This window comes from Delphinus delphis, chromosome 13, assembly GCF_949987515.2.
Source record: "Delphinus delphis chromosome 13, mDelDel1.2, whole genome shotgun sequence".
NCBI classification, from domain to species: Eukaryota; Metazoa; Chordata; class Mammalia; order Artiodactyla; family Delphinidae; genus Delphinus; species Delphinus delphis.
In genome coordinates, this window is record NC_082695.1 from 39846814 (window position 1) to 39865787 (window position 18974).

At 45.2% G+C, this 18974-nt stretch overlaps 1 protein-coding gene across 2 annotated transcripts in view; it reads right to left on the reverse strand.

Annotated features, from left to right (window-relative positions):
- Positions 1-18697, reverse strand: part of NPC1 (NPC intracellular cholesterol transporter 1) — a 47181-nt gene extending 28484 nt beyond the window's left edge. For both annotated transcript variants that reach the window (XR_009521733.1, XM_060028790.1), the window contains exons 1-4: positions 18577-18697; positions 7807-7929; positions 6777-6883; positions 4659-4834 (exon numbers count right to left, since the gene is read on the reverse strand). Coding sequence is in view for 1 of the 2 variants with exons in the window: in XM_060028790.1 (XP_059884773.1) it covers positions 4659-4834; positions 6777-6883; positions 7807-7929; positions 18577-18633 (463 nt within the window). In the remaining variant the exon portion in view is untranslated. The remainder of the gene's footprint in view (positions 1-4658; positions 4835-6776; positions 6884-7806; positions 7930-18576) is intronic.
- Between the last annotated feature and the right edge of the window lie 277 nt (positions 18698-18974).

An 18974-nucleotide genomic window follows, 5' to 3' on the forward strand; every position in this document is an offset into this window, starting at 1 on the left:
GAGCTTATCGACCATTTGTATAACATATTGGAGAAATGTTTACTCAGATCGTTTGCCCATTTTTAAATTGGGTTATCTACTTATTGAGTTCTCAGAAGTCTTTGTATATTCTAGATACAAATCCTTTATTAAATACATGATTTGCAAATATTGTTTTCGCCTCTTTTTGATGGTGTTCTTCGAAGCACAAGTTTTTTGTTTATTTATTTATTTTTTTTGCAGTACGCGGGCCCCTCACTGTTGTGGCCTCTCCCGTTGCGGAGCACAGGCTCCGGATGCGCAGGCTCAGCAGCCATGGCTCACGGGCCCAGCCGCTCCGCGGCATTTGGGATCCTCCCGGACCGGGGCACGAACCCGTGTCCCCTGCATTGGCAGGCGGACTCTCAACCACTGCGCCACCAGGGAAGCCCAAGTTTTTTATTTTGATGAAGTCCAAGATATCTATTTCTTCCTTTTGTTTGCTCATGTTTTTGCTGTCATATCTAAGAATTCATTGCCAAATCTGAGGTCATGAAGATTTATCTTGATGTTTTGTTTTTTTTTAATTTTTAATCCTGATGTTTTCTTCTAAGAGTTTTCTAGTTTTAGCTCTTACATTTAGGTCTTTGATCCATTTTAAGTTTTTAAATGCAATTTTTAAAGGTCACACTCCATTTAAAGTTACTGCAAAATACTGGCTATATTCCTCATGTTGTACAGTACATCTTTGAGTCTATCTTATTCCCAATATTTTGTACCTCCCACTCCCCCAGGTTTATATGCTGCCCCCCCTCGCCACTGGTAACCACATTTGTTCTCTATATCTGAGTCTCCTTCTTTTTTGTTATATTCACTAGTTTGTTGTATTTTTTAGATCCCACGTATATAAGTGAGATCATACAGTATTTAATTTTGTCTGTCTGACTTATTTCACTTAGCATAATGCGTCCATCCATGTTGCTGCAAACATTTTAAGTTAATTTTTGTATATGGCGTGAGGTAAGGGTACAACTTTGTTCTTTTGCATGTGGCTATCCAGTTGTCAAAGACCACTTGTTGCAGACTATTCTTTCCCCCATTGAATGGTCTTGACACCCTTGTCAAAAATCAGATGACCATAGATGTATGGGATTATTGTCAATTCTGTCTCATTTCTTTGTATGCCTACCCTTATACCAGTACCATACCATCTTGATTTCCACTGGTTGCTTAGTAAATTTTGAAACTGGGAAGTGTGATTCCTCCTATTTTGTTCTTCTTTTTTAGGATTGTTTTGGCTATTCTGGGTCCCCTGTAATTTCACGTGAATTTAAAAATCAGCCTGTCCATTTCTACAAAGAAGTCAGTTGGGATTCTGATAGGGATTGCACTCGCTCTGTAGATCAATTTGGGGAGTACTGCCATCTTATAACAATATTAAGTCTTTGATCCATGAACACAAGATGCCTTTCCATTTATAAAGATCCTCTTTAATTTCTTTTAATAATGTTCTTTAGCTTTTAGAATATGTTTCACACTTTTTTTGTTACATTTATTCCTAAGTATTTTATTCTTTTTTTTTTTGCGGTACGCAGGCCTCTCACTGTTGTGGCCTCTCCCGTTGCGGAGCACAGGCTCCAGACGCACAGGCTCAGCGGCCATGGCTCACGGGCCCAGCCGCTCCGTGGCACGTGAGATCCTCCCGGACCGGGGTACGAACCCATGTCCCCTGCATCGGCAGGCGGACTCTCAACCACTGCGCCACCAGGGAAGTCCATTTTATTCTTTTTGATACTACTGTAAATGGAATTTTTTTTTAAATTTCACTTTCAGATTGTCCATTCCAAGTGAATAGAAATACAACTGATTTATATATATATTCTCTCTTTTCTTTTTTTGGCCACGCCATGTAGTATGTGGGATCTTAGTTCTGCGACCAGGGATGAAACCCACACCCCTTGCAGTATAAACAAGGACTCTTAACCACTGGACTGCCAGGTAAGCCCCTATTCTATTTCTTCTTAATTTATCTGGTTTGAGGATTCATTTTCTTTTCATAAGCCTGAAGATTCATGTCTCATCCATTTTGGAAAATCCCCAGCCATTATCCTTTTACTTACTGTCTCTCCCCAGCTCTCTTACCCCCATATGTCACTTTTAATGATTTCCAGAACTTTATATCTCTATGCTGTTTTCTGAGTAATTCCCTCATATCTTCCAGCTAACCATTTGGTTTTCAGGTTTTAATTTATCAAATATTTCAAGGATACGGAAAATATGCAGAATATGATTCTCATGTACTTGCCACCCACCTCTACCGATCTTACTATTTTACAACATTTGCCTCAACATTAACAAAAACACATTATACATATAGCTGAAGCTCCCTCACTATCCCTTCCTATGGGCATCCACCCTTCCCCAAGGTAATCACAATCCTGAGTTTGATGTTTATTTTTCCCAGGCACGTTTGTGTACTTTTATGATATATTGTATCCATAAATATGTAGTACTGTTTAGTATAAACATACTACATATGTTCTGTTACTTTCAGTATTTTTAAGTGTCATTCACGTGACTGACACAATCCTAATTCATCCATTTTAACATAACAGACTATGACTATGCTCCAGTATACTGATCTGTTCTCCTCTTAATTAGCCCTTAGTGTCTGCTATTCATGTATCTTCTTTGGTAAGGTGTCTGTTCAGGTCTCTTGCCCACTTTTCAATCAGGTCGTTCACTTCCTTATTGTTGAGTTTTAAGAATTCTTCATATATTTTGGGTAATAGTCCTTTATGAGATTATGTCTTTTGTAAATATTTTCTCCCTGTCTGTGCTTGTCTTCTCATTCTCTTGATGTCTCCAATTTTTCATGATCACAGAAATGCTACAATGAACGTTTTTATATGGTTCTCCCTCCTTACATGCATTAAGAGTTTCTCTAAGGTAGGCACCTCTAAGTGGAATTTCTGCGGTGAGGGTTTATTTATCTTCAAGTTTACCAGGTATTGCAAAACTATTTTTCAAATGGTTTTCAAACACTCACACCAAGTTACAGTTACCAGTGGAGTAGTATATTAGCATTCCTCTGCCTCTACATCCTCACCAATATTTCGAGTTGACCAATTTTTAAATCTGTGCCAATCTGATACATGAAATGGTAGCTCACTGTTTTAATCTGCATTTCACTGACTGCTACAGATGCTAATTATCTGTATTTATAAATCCTTTCACTTCTGGTGTCTGCTTTTCCTCTCTTGTCTAGAATCCTTTCTTACCTTAAAGTCATAAAGACATTCTATATTTACTTCTAAAAATTTCCAAGATTAGGATTTTTACTTTGTTAATCAAAAATAAAAATTAGATGAATAATTAATTTCTCACTCCATTTATCAACTAGCCCACTCTTTCCCTTAATGATTTGTAACAACACACCGGTATCAACTGTCCACATGGATGGTTCTGTTTCTACACAGAATGATCTCTCTTCATCCTGTCAGGCTGTCTTTTACGTCACGTCTTTTGGTAGATTTATTCCTAGGTACCCTACTTTTTGTTGCTTTTGTGAATGGGATCTTTTCTCTAGTAAGTTTTTTTGTTACGTTTTTAACTGATCATTATAATTAAATTTATATGTTGCTCTTATAGTCAACAACTTTGATGAATTATTTTCTTATTTTATTTATTGTTTTTGGGCACATTCTTTATTCAGCTGCATCTAATCTTTTAATCTACTTAAATGACGATTCCTTTTTTTTTTTTAATTTTTGGCTGCATTGGGTCATCGTTGCAGCATACGGGCTTTTCTCTAGTTGTGGTGAGTGGGGGCTACTCTTCGTTGCAGTGCGTGGGCTTCTCATTGCAATGGCTTCTCTTGTTGCGGAGCACAGGCTCTAGGCACACAGGCTTCAGTAATTGTGGCACACAGGCTCAGTAGTTGTGGCGCACAGCTCTAGAGCGCAGGCCCAGTAGTTGTGGTGCATGGGCTGAGTTTCTCCATGGCATGAGGGATCTTCCCAGACCAGGGCTCGAACCTGTGTCCCCTGCATTGGCAGGCAGATTCTTAACCACTGCCTGCCTGTTATATATCTTAACCACTGTGCCACCAGGGAAGCCCTATAGTTCTATTCCTAATCTGTTCATTCTTTTTTTTTAGTGTCCTATTCTTATAGAATTCTTTCATTTCAGTCATTTTCAACAAACATGACATGGTCTTTTTCAGATTGTTCTATGATTTCTAGTTGCTGGGGTACCCTTTCTCCTATTTGTTACACCTGCTTACTTTCTCTTCTCGTGATCTGTTTCTTCAAGGTCAAAAATCTCTCCTCTGCCAACTAGTTCTACCTTCCACCCCATCTCCTCAGTCGTGCAATAATTCATGAAGTTATGCCTTTCATGTCCACTAGAACCAAAGTTCCAATGGTTTCTAAAATGTACAGAAATAAGCTTGCACATACTAAAAATTTCCATGTGGGAACTTATACTTAGGAAGGAGTTAAAGCAAATACTTTAAGGAGATTGTATAAAAGGTTGTAGCTCAAGTCCCAGGATACAAGCAAAGCAACAACTCACATTTCAAGGCCAATGGAACTAAAAACTGTCATTTTCACAGAGTTGACAGGACAACAAAAAGGGACAATTTGATCCACTGTCCTGATACCAAATATAAAAGAGGAATAATTTAAAAGTTTACTTACCATTGGCAAAACTCTCTCCAACATAGTACTGTAATTCTTTTACGTTTGTTTTTGTCTGGTTTGTAACAGGATCAACATAATCTTCCACTGCTGTAACGTTCAGAAACTGACTTTGTCGAGGGCTACATGTCAGCTCACAAAACAGGTTCATTAGGTTATAAAAACAGGATGGACATCTAAAAGGAAAAATAAACTGCTCTATGATTTCACGGATAATAGGGCCAGCAAAAAGATGATTTAAAATAGACAAAGAATGTTTAAAATTTATTGTAAAATGGCAAATGGATTGCCACGAGGACATATTAAACCCAGCAATTCCAAACCTAAAACCTCATGTTAAAATAAAGACACCTCTTTAGAAACTGCCCTAATTACTACATTTGTGCCGCCCAGATGTAATTTCAAAAAGAGACAAATGCTCTCTGATTCTGCACTTTATAATTCAGACATGTTTTCTCTGTCTTGAAGTTAGAAGGACTTAGAAGCATCATGGTGACAATTCTGATTGAGAAGAAAAAAGGGAAAAAATGAGATTTACACATTAGTTTTCATCTTAAAACCTACTGAAGGGCTCTCTTCCGATCCCCAGATAATCCTAGGCTCTCTCTAAACACAAGAGGATTTCCCTGTGACATGAGAAGATAAAGAGAACAGCAGTGGTGTCCTCTGGCTGCATGCATTTCAGAAGCACCTGGGTTTTCTTAAGAACCACAACTGTCTGCTGTCTTCCAGGTTCAAAGTTTAAGCTTCTAATGTTGACCAGTTATGTGGCAGAAGACCTCTCTCTCCTCTTTGGTTCGCCGTTATCTGTAAAAGCTATTGCTTCATCAGACTTGCATTCTTGCAACAAAACCAATCAGGATTGCTCTCTATTCTGAACCCATCCAGACGACCACACGTGACACAGAACAAGGAAGCTGTGGTCCCAGCCTTCAAAGCCTCTGGTCTAGTGAAGGAGCAGACACCCACACTGACTTGCTTTCAGGAGTTCCGTGCTTTACTGTGACAAACAGGAACGACAATTACACCATTCAAACAGAATTCGCTCTTGCGGTGCACAGTTTTCTACTACTTTCCATAAATTACAAACCTCTTTCTATGTTACTCCATTTAATCTGTACAATCATCAGTTTGGACAGCTGCATAGTATTCCATATTAGCAACTCACTGTTTGCTATTATAAATAAAGCTTTGCTACCTCTGACAACACGGGGAAAACTTGGTTATCTTTTGATGTTTACGCCCATAATACCTCACGTAGAGCAGGTGCTAGATAAATATATTTTGGCTAACTGACAGCTCCAATCTGGCTACAGCAACATCGACTAGGCTTCCTTCCACAAGATAAGCTGGTCTGATTAGAGTCTCAACTTTCTGATCTATTATATTGTTTGTTGTCCTAGAGAACAATTTACAGATGGTTTTTCACTCTATATTGCCAATTGAAAATCTGAGAAGAAGCTAAGTTTCCGAGTGGACACCGACTTGTGCCCTGTCACCTGCAGTGACACCTACATAGAGAAGCACGTGTCCTTCCCATCCGCCTTTATCAGGGTGCTCAGCATGCTGATCTAAAGACCACCACCAGTTGGTTCTTCTGCACATTCGAGAACTGCTGGGTAAGCTTAGAGAACATGTATTACGAAGCCCTTTTCACTGCCCCGGTCACACAGAACACACTGGATGGCAAACTAATTTTGACAAAACCAGCCGACTCTGCCAAAACAAGCTTTGAGCAGTTACCAAAGGCCGGCTCTATGAGGCCTGGGTCACCATAGGAAGAGAGAACCACGCACAAAGCAGGGGAGGGAGGCAATGCAGAGGACTGCACGGAGCAGGGTCTCAGGTCAGAGAAATGGGCAGGAACACCTCTCCTCCCCAGAGCACGAAGGGGCTCAAGTCTGAAGGGACCCAGACCCCAGTGCAGGTCCCCTTTGGGATGAAGACATCTCAGAGGAAAACCAAGTAGCAACTCTGAATGTAAAGAGAGAACTGAGTCTGATAATTATTACTTTATCAGAAGTTACTGTTTATTTGTGAGAAGTCATAAGATAGCATTCCTAAAACAAGAGCTAACTTTTAAACCTATTTTTCCTGCATGCCTGGCGGTCAACCCACCTGGACAGAAACTGCAGAGGCAGCTGCAGGTTGTCTTTCAGTGTCCGAAGCTGCTGAACATCACAGCAAAGACTGACATTGCCGAAGAAGAACCCTGGACAGAGTTCCTTTTGAGTGAGAAAGCACGGACATCAGAGGAGCACAGTTAAATAAGGACAAGCATTCCTCAAATATAAGACCATTTTATTCATATCGCCCTTTTTAGGTACACAAGGGTGAGACACCTATATGCAAAGTGCTTGCAGAATTCTTTTAAAAGGCTATCATATTTACTGTTCATAACTAAGGATTCACAGAAGTAGAGGCAGTAGAGGCATTTTAATTTTTTTTTTCCTAATTGGGAAGCTCACTTTCCTCCCTTGACAATCATTTTACCTCTTTTTAGGTTATTTGGTTAAGTTTAACCAGAATGCTATTTACTCTTTCCATCAGCACTCCAGGGAATGTCAAATGCCTTTAATAATTCTGATGAAAGGAGTAAGTCCAGGTGACCCGCTATCGTGTCAACTGCAGCCTCTAGGACCAGTCTTTCCACCTGGATATTTCCAGTTCTTTTCTAATATCCCTGTGTATCAGGGATGGTGAAAGAGACAACAGGAAACAGATTCCTGGTAGCAGCCAAAGTTCATAGGCTCTTGGTGGAAACCGGAGGAATCACTAAAGTGAACAGAGGACAAGGGAGTCACAGCCACTTAGCAGCCTCGTCCACTCAAGTCCTGAAATCTAGGAACAAGAAGAGTTAACTTTGAGTGTATTTTGAAGAAGCTGCTAAAGCAACATCTGAGGTACCAAGATCAGTCCCTAAGTAGGAACCTGATAATGGGAAACTTTATGAGCAAGGTATAGTAAGCCCCCCAAAATCACGCCTCTGGAGTTATGTTATCTTCTTTGTGCTACAGATAAGAGTTTGGGATGAGAAAAGCCCATTCATTTCATCTCTATCCCCACCCCACGGTAATATTTAAGGTATAATTGCAGAGGATCTCTGATTAGCATTTTGTGTTCCCAACGCCCAAGACAACTAACTCACCTGCACCAGGTCATAGCCGTCCTCTGGCAACGGCTTTGGTAGCCCAGAATATCTGCAATTGTACCTCTTATCTCCAGATGCAATTCCACATTCTCCATACCAAACACAGGACTGTGAAAATACCTACAAAAGTCAACCCAAAACTCGCTTCATTAGGGCCTCAGGGATAACACAAAGTTCAACAGCAAAGGGCACCCACTCAAGCCCCATTCACAGAAGCTTCCAAGGTTACCTGCAAAGCCAAGTAACAGCAAGAGGCACTGGTTAGTTTAACATTTTGACAAATATTAATTAAAATAGACCAAAATGGACTTGTCAAGTCAGTCAGCGAAGGAGGTAACAGAAATTCCTTATTTACATGATTTCTACTTCCTTATTATTTATTAATAAGAGGAAGCTACAGTTCCACATAAGAGTCACTAACAATCAGTGTAGAAGAAAGCAAGATAGTATGTGAGTCTGTGATTACTAAGGCTCTATTTTTGCACATCTGTATAAGGAACTGTGTCAGGTCTAAATAATGAAAGATCATTTGCGTATCTGTTAAGGTTAATTAATATCAGCACACCATGAGTAATGTGAAGAAAAGACCGTAAGGAGGAGAAGAATGAATACCTTGTCCTCGAGATTTAAGTAAAAGGCAAGAAATGTGCTCACTTTAAGGAAAATCCCCTCAGAATCTTAAAAACATAAAACCTCTTGTGTAAAGATTTCTCAAGAGCCACTCCTATTCCCCACGTGAGTCACACGGTGGGGTTGGGGGGAGGAGGGCACCATGTGACTCATCCCATCAGCAAGGCCGCCGAGCTCCACCAAGCTGGCCAGGGTCACGGCCGGCATGACCCTGCAATCAGCTATCGTGTAGGGAAACAGGGACTGTTGAGAAGCAACCATGGATCCCAAGATACCTGTTGGAAAAGTCATTTTAAAAAAATCGGCATAGAAGCAAGAGAGTGAATTCTCTCCAGGGGCAGTGGCACGTGGGCCGCACACTGCAAGGAGTTAAGCTGGGCTGTGTTGGTCGCCGGCATCAAGACACAAATCCCACAACAGGCCTTGAAAACATGAAAGGAAAAACAGGCAGGAGGTTGAGGGGTGTTGAGAGGAAATCTAAGGGCCCAAATGACTTGTCTCTGAATTCATTCTTCAGATTTTTTAAAACAGAAATTATGACTTACCCCATCTTGTTTCATTAAAAGTCATATGTTTAGGCCACAAGGAGGGGAAATTATACAAATGAGGAAGCAACAAGCATTTAACAACACCACATCCCAAACCTCTGGCAAGAAGTTGCAAAATTCCACCATTTCTATATAAGAAGACTCATAATTATGTCCATAAACCTAGCGAATCTAGAGAAAGTACTGCCCTTTCCAAAACTCTGGGTTTCCCACTAAAAGGTCATTATCCATCTACTGAAGTTTGAAAAGGCAAATAAGCTAAGGAGGGGTGACAACTGCTGATACTGACCCGTAATTTACACACAAGGGACACGTCCCTTGGACTCCCACTCACAGAATTCTCAACAGACCAACAGGGCAAGCAGGTCCCGGCCAGGGGGCACTCTGGCACGTCACCCACAGGAGTGGCAGGAATCCAGTCATAAAAACCCAACTCTGGCATGACTAACAGGACGGACATCTGGAGTCTAAGTTCCCCTTCCTCAGCACTTAGCACTCTACGGGAAAATAAAGATGACCCAATGCTGTTTGGTCCCTATTTACAAGATCATCCTTTATAATCTACACCATTCGTTTCAAAGCAAAGTTGTTTCCACCCACCAAGTAGAAGAGATGGGGCGGGGCGTGGGGTAGGGAGGAAGGGCTGAGGGTTGAGCTTGAGGGGCGGGAGATCAGGAGTCCTGGGTTCCTCAATAAATGTTGAGCCTGGCTGCACCTGGAGCAGGTAACCTGGCTGAGAAGAGCAGGAGTCTCCCACCTTGAACTGCACTCAAAACCCCGCTTACGTCACAGTTCTGGTGTGAACACTGAATGCGGGAATAAAGGAGGAAGTGCTTAGGAAACTAGAAAGCACTACCACTCAAACGTAAGGAATTATTCTTAATGTCTTCCAACTGTTTGGGACCTCACCAAAGAGGATCCAAAGACCTGAAGAAAATAAACTGCTCGTGGTTTCTTTGGGGCCAGGAAAAAACTGGGCTTGAGTCACTGCTCTTAGGTTTGCTTTCCCAAGTCACCTACCTAAAGAAGCATGAACCGGCGGGGCCCAAAGGTACTCACAGGCCACTCGCTGTGTGCCAAGCACTGTTTTAACTGTTCTTACATATTAACCCAATGAATCCTTACAACAAATGCACGAGGGAAGTTTTTTGTTTTGGCCATACCGCACGGCATGCGTGATCCTAGTTCCCCGACCAGGGATGGAACCCGTACTCCCTGCAGTGGAAGCGCAGAGTCTTAACCACTGGACCGCCAGGGAAGTCCTGGGAGGTGCTATTATGCCCAATTTACAGATGAGCAAACAGAGGCAGAGAGGCTAAATAACTTGTCCCAAAGCAGCAGAGCCAGGATTCAAACCAGAACATTCTAGTTCCAGAAACAGACTCTCAATAAGATATAATCAACCCTATAATTAAGGTCCTCCCTCAAGGGGGTCCATCATCCATCCCTTGTGCAGGCCGGTGCGCCTGTGCACTCACTCACACGGCTGCACAGGTGGGGAGGCCTCTTCCCCACCTCGAGTCTCTCTCCCCGACTCCCCTCGGCTCACCTACAGCTGAAACCCGAGCATCTCCTTCAACCGCAGGCCCCGCTGGTGCCGAGGCCCCTGGGGACCTCCACCACCTGGCTTCCTCCTCACCCACGTGTTCAACCTCATCTCTGTTTTGGTCCCTTCACCTGCTCCTGCCCATGAAGCTGCTCCATTTCACCCTCCCGCTCAGTCAGACCACCCCCAACTCCTCTCCAGCTGCACCTCCAACCGCCTGCTGCACAGCCAAGGTGCTCAAAAGGAAACCAGTCTTTCCTCCATCGCCAGGCCCTCTTCATCAGGGGCTCAGGCCCAGGTACCTTTCCCACCAACCTCCCAGGAAGCCTCGCCGGTGCAGCCTCCCTCACCCCTTCCCCCCCAACCCCTTCCCTGCGAGCCCACAGCCATCCTCTGTCCACCTCATCACCTCCCACCACGTGGTCTGCTCCCATGGGGGTACACCACGCCCACAGCACCCAGGCACTGGATAAGGGTGCCCCTGTCACCTCAATCCCGCAGCAGATCTGTGAGGCTGCCACTAAAATAACACCATTTCACATATGAGGAAACTGAGGGTTACACAGGTAAAGTGACCCATCTGAGGCCACATCTGAGAACGGCAGAGCCAGACCCGACCCAAGGCCTGGCTGGTTTGGAAGCTGGAGCTCTTACTCCTTATGCTGCACGAGGGTCACTCCTCAGCGGACCACTGACTAGGCTGAGCTCATCTATGCAGCCCGTCAAGAACCCAGCTGACATCCGAACAACTGGGGTTTCCAGGCTCCAAAGTGCCACGGCCCAGCGGTCGGACTTTATCAACGAAGACAACGGCTCACCTCAAGATCCCTGGGAGATGTCCTGGAATGTCAGGGCAGCACAAGCCGACACCAAGACTAAGGGCACGCCGAGCAATCAAGGGCTCAGGTACAGGCCACGTACTTCCTTTCTCAGGGAAGCAAGGTGTCTGGGTGAAAGCTGCCTTTGCTCTGATACAAGAACAACTGGTGCTGACTTCACACCAATGATACTCACCTGGGGAAGGACATATCCTGCCCGATACTGAAATAAACCCACCAAGGCTGGAGGTCTGACAGAGCCCAAAGGGCACCAGACGGCACGTGAGCTCAGCTCTAGAGATGGACGGTGGTAGTTGCACAACATGTGTTGTACCTAATGTCCCTGAACTGTACTTTAACTTAAAACGGTCGATTTTATGTGTATTTTATCACAATACATGAGCTCGGATGCCCTTCACCATGTAAGAGAAAAGCCCAGTGGCAAGGACTGCAGACAGCACGTTCTTGGTTACACTGAGATTAAACAGAGAAGGGTGACCGTCAGTTGAAACACCATGGGTCTGAGCGTCATGCGACACAGCCAGAGTCTCTAATAACAGGTGTTGTCAAAGCTCCACTTGGGGTCAGTGGGGGACAAGCTCAAAGAATGATGATTCTTCACAGTTCATCTCATGGGCACTGACCAGTCTTACAGAGCTATTCATGACCACAAGAACTGTCTTATTTAAGCATTTAAACATTTGACTGATTCCTAAAATGTTAAATGAGTGTAGATTTTATTTTCCTTAATTACAGAGCACCCACCCATCACAAATATTCAAACATTACAGGTGTATATGCGATAACATTGGAAGCTCCCCCTTACCTCTCCACTGCCACCCCATTCCTCAGGTTTAACCAATGCTAACTTATCAGATCTAGGTCTTCCGGGCTTTCAATTCCCTCCCACAGGCAAACCTGTAGAGATATATCCACGTAAACACACACAAATGCAGTAACTTTTACATAATCTCTACTACCTTCCGTGACTGGCTGTTGACTCTACCTGAACTGCCTCTACATGTATTTCTCGGGGTCCCCAAGGCCGGACTCCAGCCCTTGTCTGCCCTCCCTTGTTTTCTCCACACATTTCAGTCCACCCCCATCTCGGAACGGCCTCCCCGTTTACAAGCCTTACCCAAGACTCACTGCCTCCACTAAATTTAACTCTGACTCCTATCACCTGGATCTGGTCATGGTGCTCCCCCGTCGGGTGAGCTGTCCTGGGGCAGAGGCAGGTTGGCCCCAGGCAGCACCTGGCTGGTGCTCACGGGCATCCATCCTCACTGCTTGAGTCAGCAGGTGTCCTGCACCCAGAGCTCAGGCGAACCATTTCTCTGTGACTTACATTCCACAAGCTCCCCTGGGGATCCACCAGGACACAGTGGATAAACTTTTCCTTAGAGGACCAAATATTAAATATGATAGGTTTGTGGGCCCTAAGGTCTCTGTGCTACATACTCAACCTTGTCTGCTGTAGCTCAAAAGTATCCACAGACAATGGGTAAAAGATGGGCGTGGGTGTGTCCCAAGAAAACTGTCCACAGCTACAGGCTCTAGCCAGGTCATAATTTGCTGGCTCCTGCTCTAAGATCAAGGAGAATTTATGAGTATCACAAAGTTGTGCATGAAGGCAGAAGTTGCAAGGGTATTTTCTTGCCTTGGTCTCGAATGCCCTGTGAGGCCACAGAATCCTAAAGGGCAGAGCCCAGGTGTTATACTTCCTTTGAAATTTTCTATAGTATCTCATCCAGTGTTCACTCATTCAGAAACTGTCAAAACGTACAAGATGAGTTAAAGGAGCTTGACTGGATTATGTAAGAAGTTGCTTTGGCTTTAACCCAGAATTTAGTAGTGACAAGCCTAGGCTATCTCTGCTTTTAAAGGTTAGGCCACATGGTTATTTCACAACATGCTCTAGAGTTTAATTATTGGATATATGACTGCACAGGGAAGCATCTTTCAATAATAATAGGAATAGTTCAGGAAAGTTAAAAAAAAAAAGCCCCTTCTGCTACGTGTCAGCAACTCTAGCAGCTGCTAAACAGACTCTAATTGGGAGCTCCCTGAAAGCACATCTTATCACATGGAGAAGCTCTGAACATCAGCAACAGAATTCTTTACTCCAGGGTGAATATTAACTCATGTTCAAATGCTTAATGAACATCAACTGAGTGCCAGGCACAAAGTTGAGTGATTTCTCCCTCATTGCCTCGTTTATTTCTCAGACACCCCATGGAATAGTAGTATCACAGAATTTTACAGGTAAGGAAACTGGAGCTCAGAGAGGATTCTCTGAGGTCACATGGCTCATAAGTGAGAAAACCAGTAATGAGAAACAAGATTTTGAATGCCAAGTTAAGCATTCTCCCTCCTATTCACCTCCATACCCACCCCACCAGCTGCTGCACTGTTCAAACTTCAGCTCAGTTTGTACATGGACGTATCCTTAGATTGTGACAATGTGCTAGGGATGGGCTGTCCCCTCCACTATCATCCTACACAGGTGTCCCTCTTTCCACACAGCCTTGTTCAGCTGCAGGACTAATGACTACCATTTACATACAACTCTAGGCAGCTGTCAAGTCCTGACTCACTTTCTCAGGACCAGTGACTGTCCTCAGCCCCAGGCCTGTACCTGGCCATCCCATGCAGATGCAGTGCAGGGCCTGGGCCCCTCACCTCTGTTGCTGTCCTGGATGAGTAAAGCTCACGATGGAACCTGGAGACACACCCAGCTGCAGCTCTGGCGAGGGGTGGAGCTGAGGGGCTGGCCTGGCCAGTCAGGATAACCCAGGAGGCGGTGGCCCAGAGAATCCTGTCCAGAGATTAAGCTGCCTACTGTGTCCTTTGGGGTCAGGTATGCAGACCAAACAAATATGACAGGACATTTGGGGTGGAGGCTGGTCTACTCTGACTTTTATTGACGGAATTCTCTGGAACTCTGTTTTATAGCCAACCTGGGGTAGACATATCCACATAACAAAGGATAATTTGTGTGAGCACCAGGAACGCCTTTAGATGGGTATTTTAGATATATTTTTCGAGTTAGATGGGCTCAGCCAATCTTCACTTTACAGATAACCCCTCCAGCTTGCAGTTTAACTGACTTGCCCAAGGTCACACTATTAGTTAGTCTTAGACATTTCTGAGCTCCCGCACTCACAAGTTTGAAAAATAATCCAAAAGCCACAAGGCTAAATCAAAACCATGAAAGTGGATGGGGGTGTATACTGTCCGCAGGTGTTTTCCTAAGGAATGTTCACACAACGTGACAATTGAACCAAGGGTCAGGCCAGTAGGCTAAATCCACCCCTGATCTATCACAGGCTTTTGGAGAAGCCACACTGGAGCCAGCAACATGCCTTGAACGTTACTGGCCAAGTAGAACATCTGCTAAACACCCATTCAACAGAGCTTGCTAAATATGAATAACCTGGCAGCAATATTCTGAATTTGAATAAAGCAGAGCCCGGAAGTCAGAAGACAGTGGCTCAAGCCCCAGTCTGCCATTTACCAACTATGACCTTGAGACAAACTTCAGCCTTAATATCCACATCTGTAAAACAGGAAAAACAGCATCACACCTATCTTAAGGAGTCTTGGGAGGTTAAAACAAGACCAAAGGTGTCATCGCAATGGAGTACTATGCAAAAATTAGGTAATTCCTTTTTCCTTAGTCTCTTGTAATCCAGGATGCCATTTAAAAATATTGAGATAATTTACATACCATAAATTCACCATTGAAGTGTACAGTTTAATGGTTTTTAGTAACAACTGGGTAACTTTCCCCCCTATTTTCTCCAGTTTTCCTTTCATCCGCCCAGTAAGCATTAATTCACCCTCCAACACTCAGCTCAAAAATGGACTCCCCATCACATTCTGTCCCTTTATTAGAGCACACTTTTCTTTGCATTGTAATTTTTTTGTGTATCCACTCGTCCTCCCATCAACTATGAACAAGACAGGGATAGTAACTACTAACTTTTACATAGCACTTTACAGTTTGTAGACAGACCACTTTCTGCCTAGGTGATTCTTTCGATCTACTAGTGTATCCTACATTGCACTCACTTCACATTTATGAAATTACTGAATGACGGTAATTTGAGTTCCTCCGTGGCCCAATTCTAAAGATTCCCTCACAAATCCCCCAAGAGCACACTTGCATCAGAGAGAGCAGGGGTTTTTTGGGTGTGTGTGTATGTGTGTGTGTGTGTGTGTGTGTGTTTTAAAGTTTTCTTGCCAAAGCAAATATTCTAAAGACTGAAAATAACAAGCATGTTCCAAGCAAAGGAAAGCCTGTCGGGCCACCGTTGATCTTTGCAATCACGGAGACAACAAAGGCAAATCCAATTCTGATCTCTAGTAGCCTCGGAATGCCTCACCGATCTTATCCCCTCACCCAAATCCATGAAGGCCAATGATTTGTTGATTCAGGCCCTGCTGGAGATGGTAAATATAGTTCTTGCCCTCAAGGAGCCTGCAGCACGGCAGTTCATTCAAACAATATTTCTCTGTCTTTCCACAAGCACCCTGAGGAGTAGGTGAAGTTGTTAACCCCATTTTACAGAGGAGGAGACTGCCTTTGCCCAAGATCACTCCTGGTAAGAGGAAGAGTCAAGACCCACACCAGGTCTTTTAACTCCAAGTCTTGTGCCAGGCCGTAAACGCTGCTGCTGCTGGAGCAGTTTAAACAAAGATCGAGAACTTCAGAGTGAAGGCATTCTAGTTGGGGGAACAGAATAACAATGTCACAGATGAAGATGCTTTTGAACTGGGCCTTGGAAGATGGGCAGGGTTTTGACAGCAAGTAGTTTATTTGGCTGGAGAGCTGGTGCCCTTCACAGATCTGTGGGTGAAAGAGCAGACGAGGCACCTGAGATCAGGTTAGAGACGGCCCACTCCAGGCTTCCGCACAGGTAATGTGTCATCTGTAACACACCCCTGAAAGCACCCCTTTTAGGAGGAGTGGAGGGAGGGGAAGGGTTACCCAGGAAAGAGGATTCTTTGTTCTGGGTAATATGACAAACACTGAAGGAATACAAAGACCTATTCAGCAAGGCGTTTTCTTTCTGCCCACTTGCTAATAATAAAAAGCCTCATTTTCCCTTGATTACTTATGTTAGTAAAATAACTGATCACAGCATCAATCAAGGAATGGGAGAGACTGGGGAAGATTACCCACATTCGCTCCAATTTCAGAAAGTTATTCTTCAATGCTCTCAGGCTGAAAGATTAACCCATTCCCCATCTCCTCAGGAAAAGCAGTTTTAATGGTTTAATTCCTACCCAGGCCTCATTATGGTGCAAGTCCCTCAAGAAAAAGCTTACAAATATTACAGTCAGGAGAGATGCGTACTACTTCTCAAAACTGCACACATTATTTGGATGAGCACAAGGTTTAAAAACCACGCAGTCTTAGTAATGTGATTTCATCATCTGTAAAACTTAAAAGTTAAGGAAAGCAAAAATCCCCCACCCCACAAAGGTATTTCAGACTTTGTGAAGGACAGTTAGTCTGCAATTCCGTGACAGAACTTTACTGGTGCTCAGACTCAACCCAGACGAGCTGCTTATCACTGGTGAGAATTCTAAAAGCGGGAACCGCCCGCCCCCCCCCCCATCACATCTCAGGTGTGAGGAAATGCAGGTACTGAAAGCCTCTGCAGACATGAGGGAGCTAATCTTAAAAATATCAACACGAGGGTCTCCAGTTCATATTTGCAAACCCTCTCAAGGCTTCCAGGCATCTTGCAAGAAACTTGTGACCAACCCCTGACCTATCCCAAAAGTCCTAGGAGGAGAGGCACTCATTTACCATCAGCCCTGGCTGCTACCTTGAGGTAAAAGGATTTCAGAGATAAATTAAAGCTACTTAACCATGTGAAGCCTGCCTGTTAGATCCTAACCTAAAACTCTCGGGAAACTGAATAGCTGTATTTTCAAAGCAAATAACTGCTGCTATTTCTTGAGTTTTTACTACAGTGATGCGATCTCTCCAAACATCATTATGCATGGAGGGACCTCAATAACTGTATGAGGAATTGCTTATCTTCAGAAAAAGTGAGGCTTGAAAGAGTAATGAGCCCAAAGCCACAGAGCTAGCAGGCGGTCTACCGGTTGACCCCATTCCAAAGCACCTCCCCGAAACCTGCTTTCCTCTGCCTTCCCTCCCCACCAGGTGTGTGCTCTTCCACAAGCCCACACCCCTGGCGACGCCCACACGCACACACAGGAGGCCCTTCCCGGTCAGCCACACCTACCCCCCTGCTGAGAACTATGCAGACGCCTCAGGAGAGCTTTTCCTGGTGCAGGAAACCCCTTGATCTGCCTTCCCCTGGGATTCACTGCCCCCTCATCACTGACACACCTATGAGTGGGCACGAGAACCTGGGATTCCCATCCGGATCTGGTTTAATCAGCACTAAATCCTTAGACATCCCTCCGGACACCCACAGTTTTAAAGGATAAAACTGTAGACACACAAATAGCAGCGAGGCGCTCATGCCCAGGGCTTCTACCAAACCAGGGGAAAGCCGACCCAGGGAGTTCCAGGCCCCTCCTCTCCACGGCTGGTATTGCGAAATCCAATTAACCCGCGCACCTGTCGGCCTCAGCTTCTAGAGATGTAAAGGGAGTGGGTAAGAAGTAACTTGCACTCTTTAGAAGACCAAGCTGCCCTCTGTAAAGTACTTAGGGCTGTTCCAATCTGGGGCCTGACGGATTGCTAACTTTATCTCCCCTCCCTCCTTCACCTTTAGGGGAGGAGGAGAAGAAATAAAGTGGTCAGATCTTCTAAACACATTTACAAAGAATTCGCGTGCCTCTGGCAGCATTAAGGGGGGAAAGGCAGGTTAAATAATACGAACCCTATTTCCTCTCCGCCCATGTTCTTCCTCCTCTCTTCACCCCATACCCTAAATCCAGAAACGAGGTGACCACAGGTGAAAGGAGCTCCAAACAGGTCAAATAAGCAGCCCCCAGTTGCCACCGTCTTCCAGACCACAGGGAAAACCGCGTGGCCGGAGAAAGGCACCGGGGAGCTGTGGGGGGACCTCCAGGGGCTCCATCGCTAGACCAACTTCCCCGGGATCCGCTGGACCCGCGGCTGGTCCTCTCTGGGGCCGGAGGCGCCTGAGCCTCTGCACAGCCCGCAGCCCTCCCCGCCTCGCGGCCTCACCACGTCCCCCACAGCCTGCCCGGGTCGCCGGCGGCCGCTCACCTGCGCCGGGCAGAGCAGCAGCAGGAGGAGGCCGAGGGCCGGGCCGCACGCACTCATGCTGCCCTGGCGCCGGGCTGCAGACGTCAGCGAGGGTAGGCTGGCAGGCTCCGATCGGCGTCCGAGTCTGTCGGGGTCTGGCGCCGCCTGAGGGAGGGAACAAGCGCCAGCTGCGGCTGATTGCGCGCGCAGGTCAGGAATGACGATGGCGTCGTCGGCTCCTCCCACTTTTGGGCGGGGCCGCTGCCGGCACTGCCTGGACCCGCCCTAGACCTGTCCTGGGGCTGGACCGACCCGGGGTGGGGAGCGGGACAGGGGCGGGGCTAGTCGGGACCCGACCGCCGGATCCCACAGCGCCCTCCCCAGTCCCAGCTCGGCACTTCTCCGTCCTGCGGCGCTTG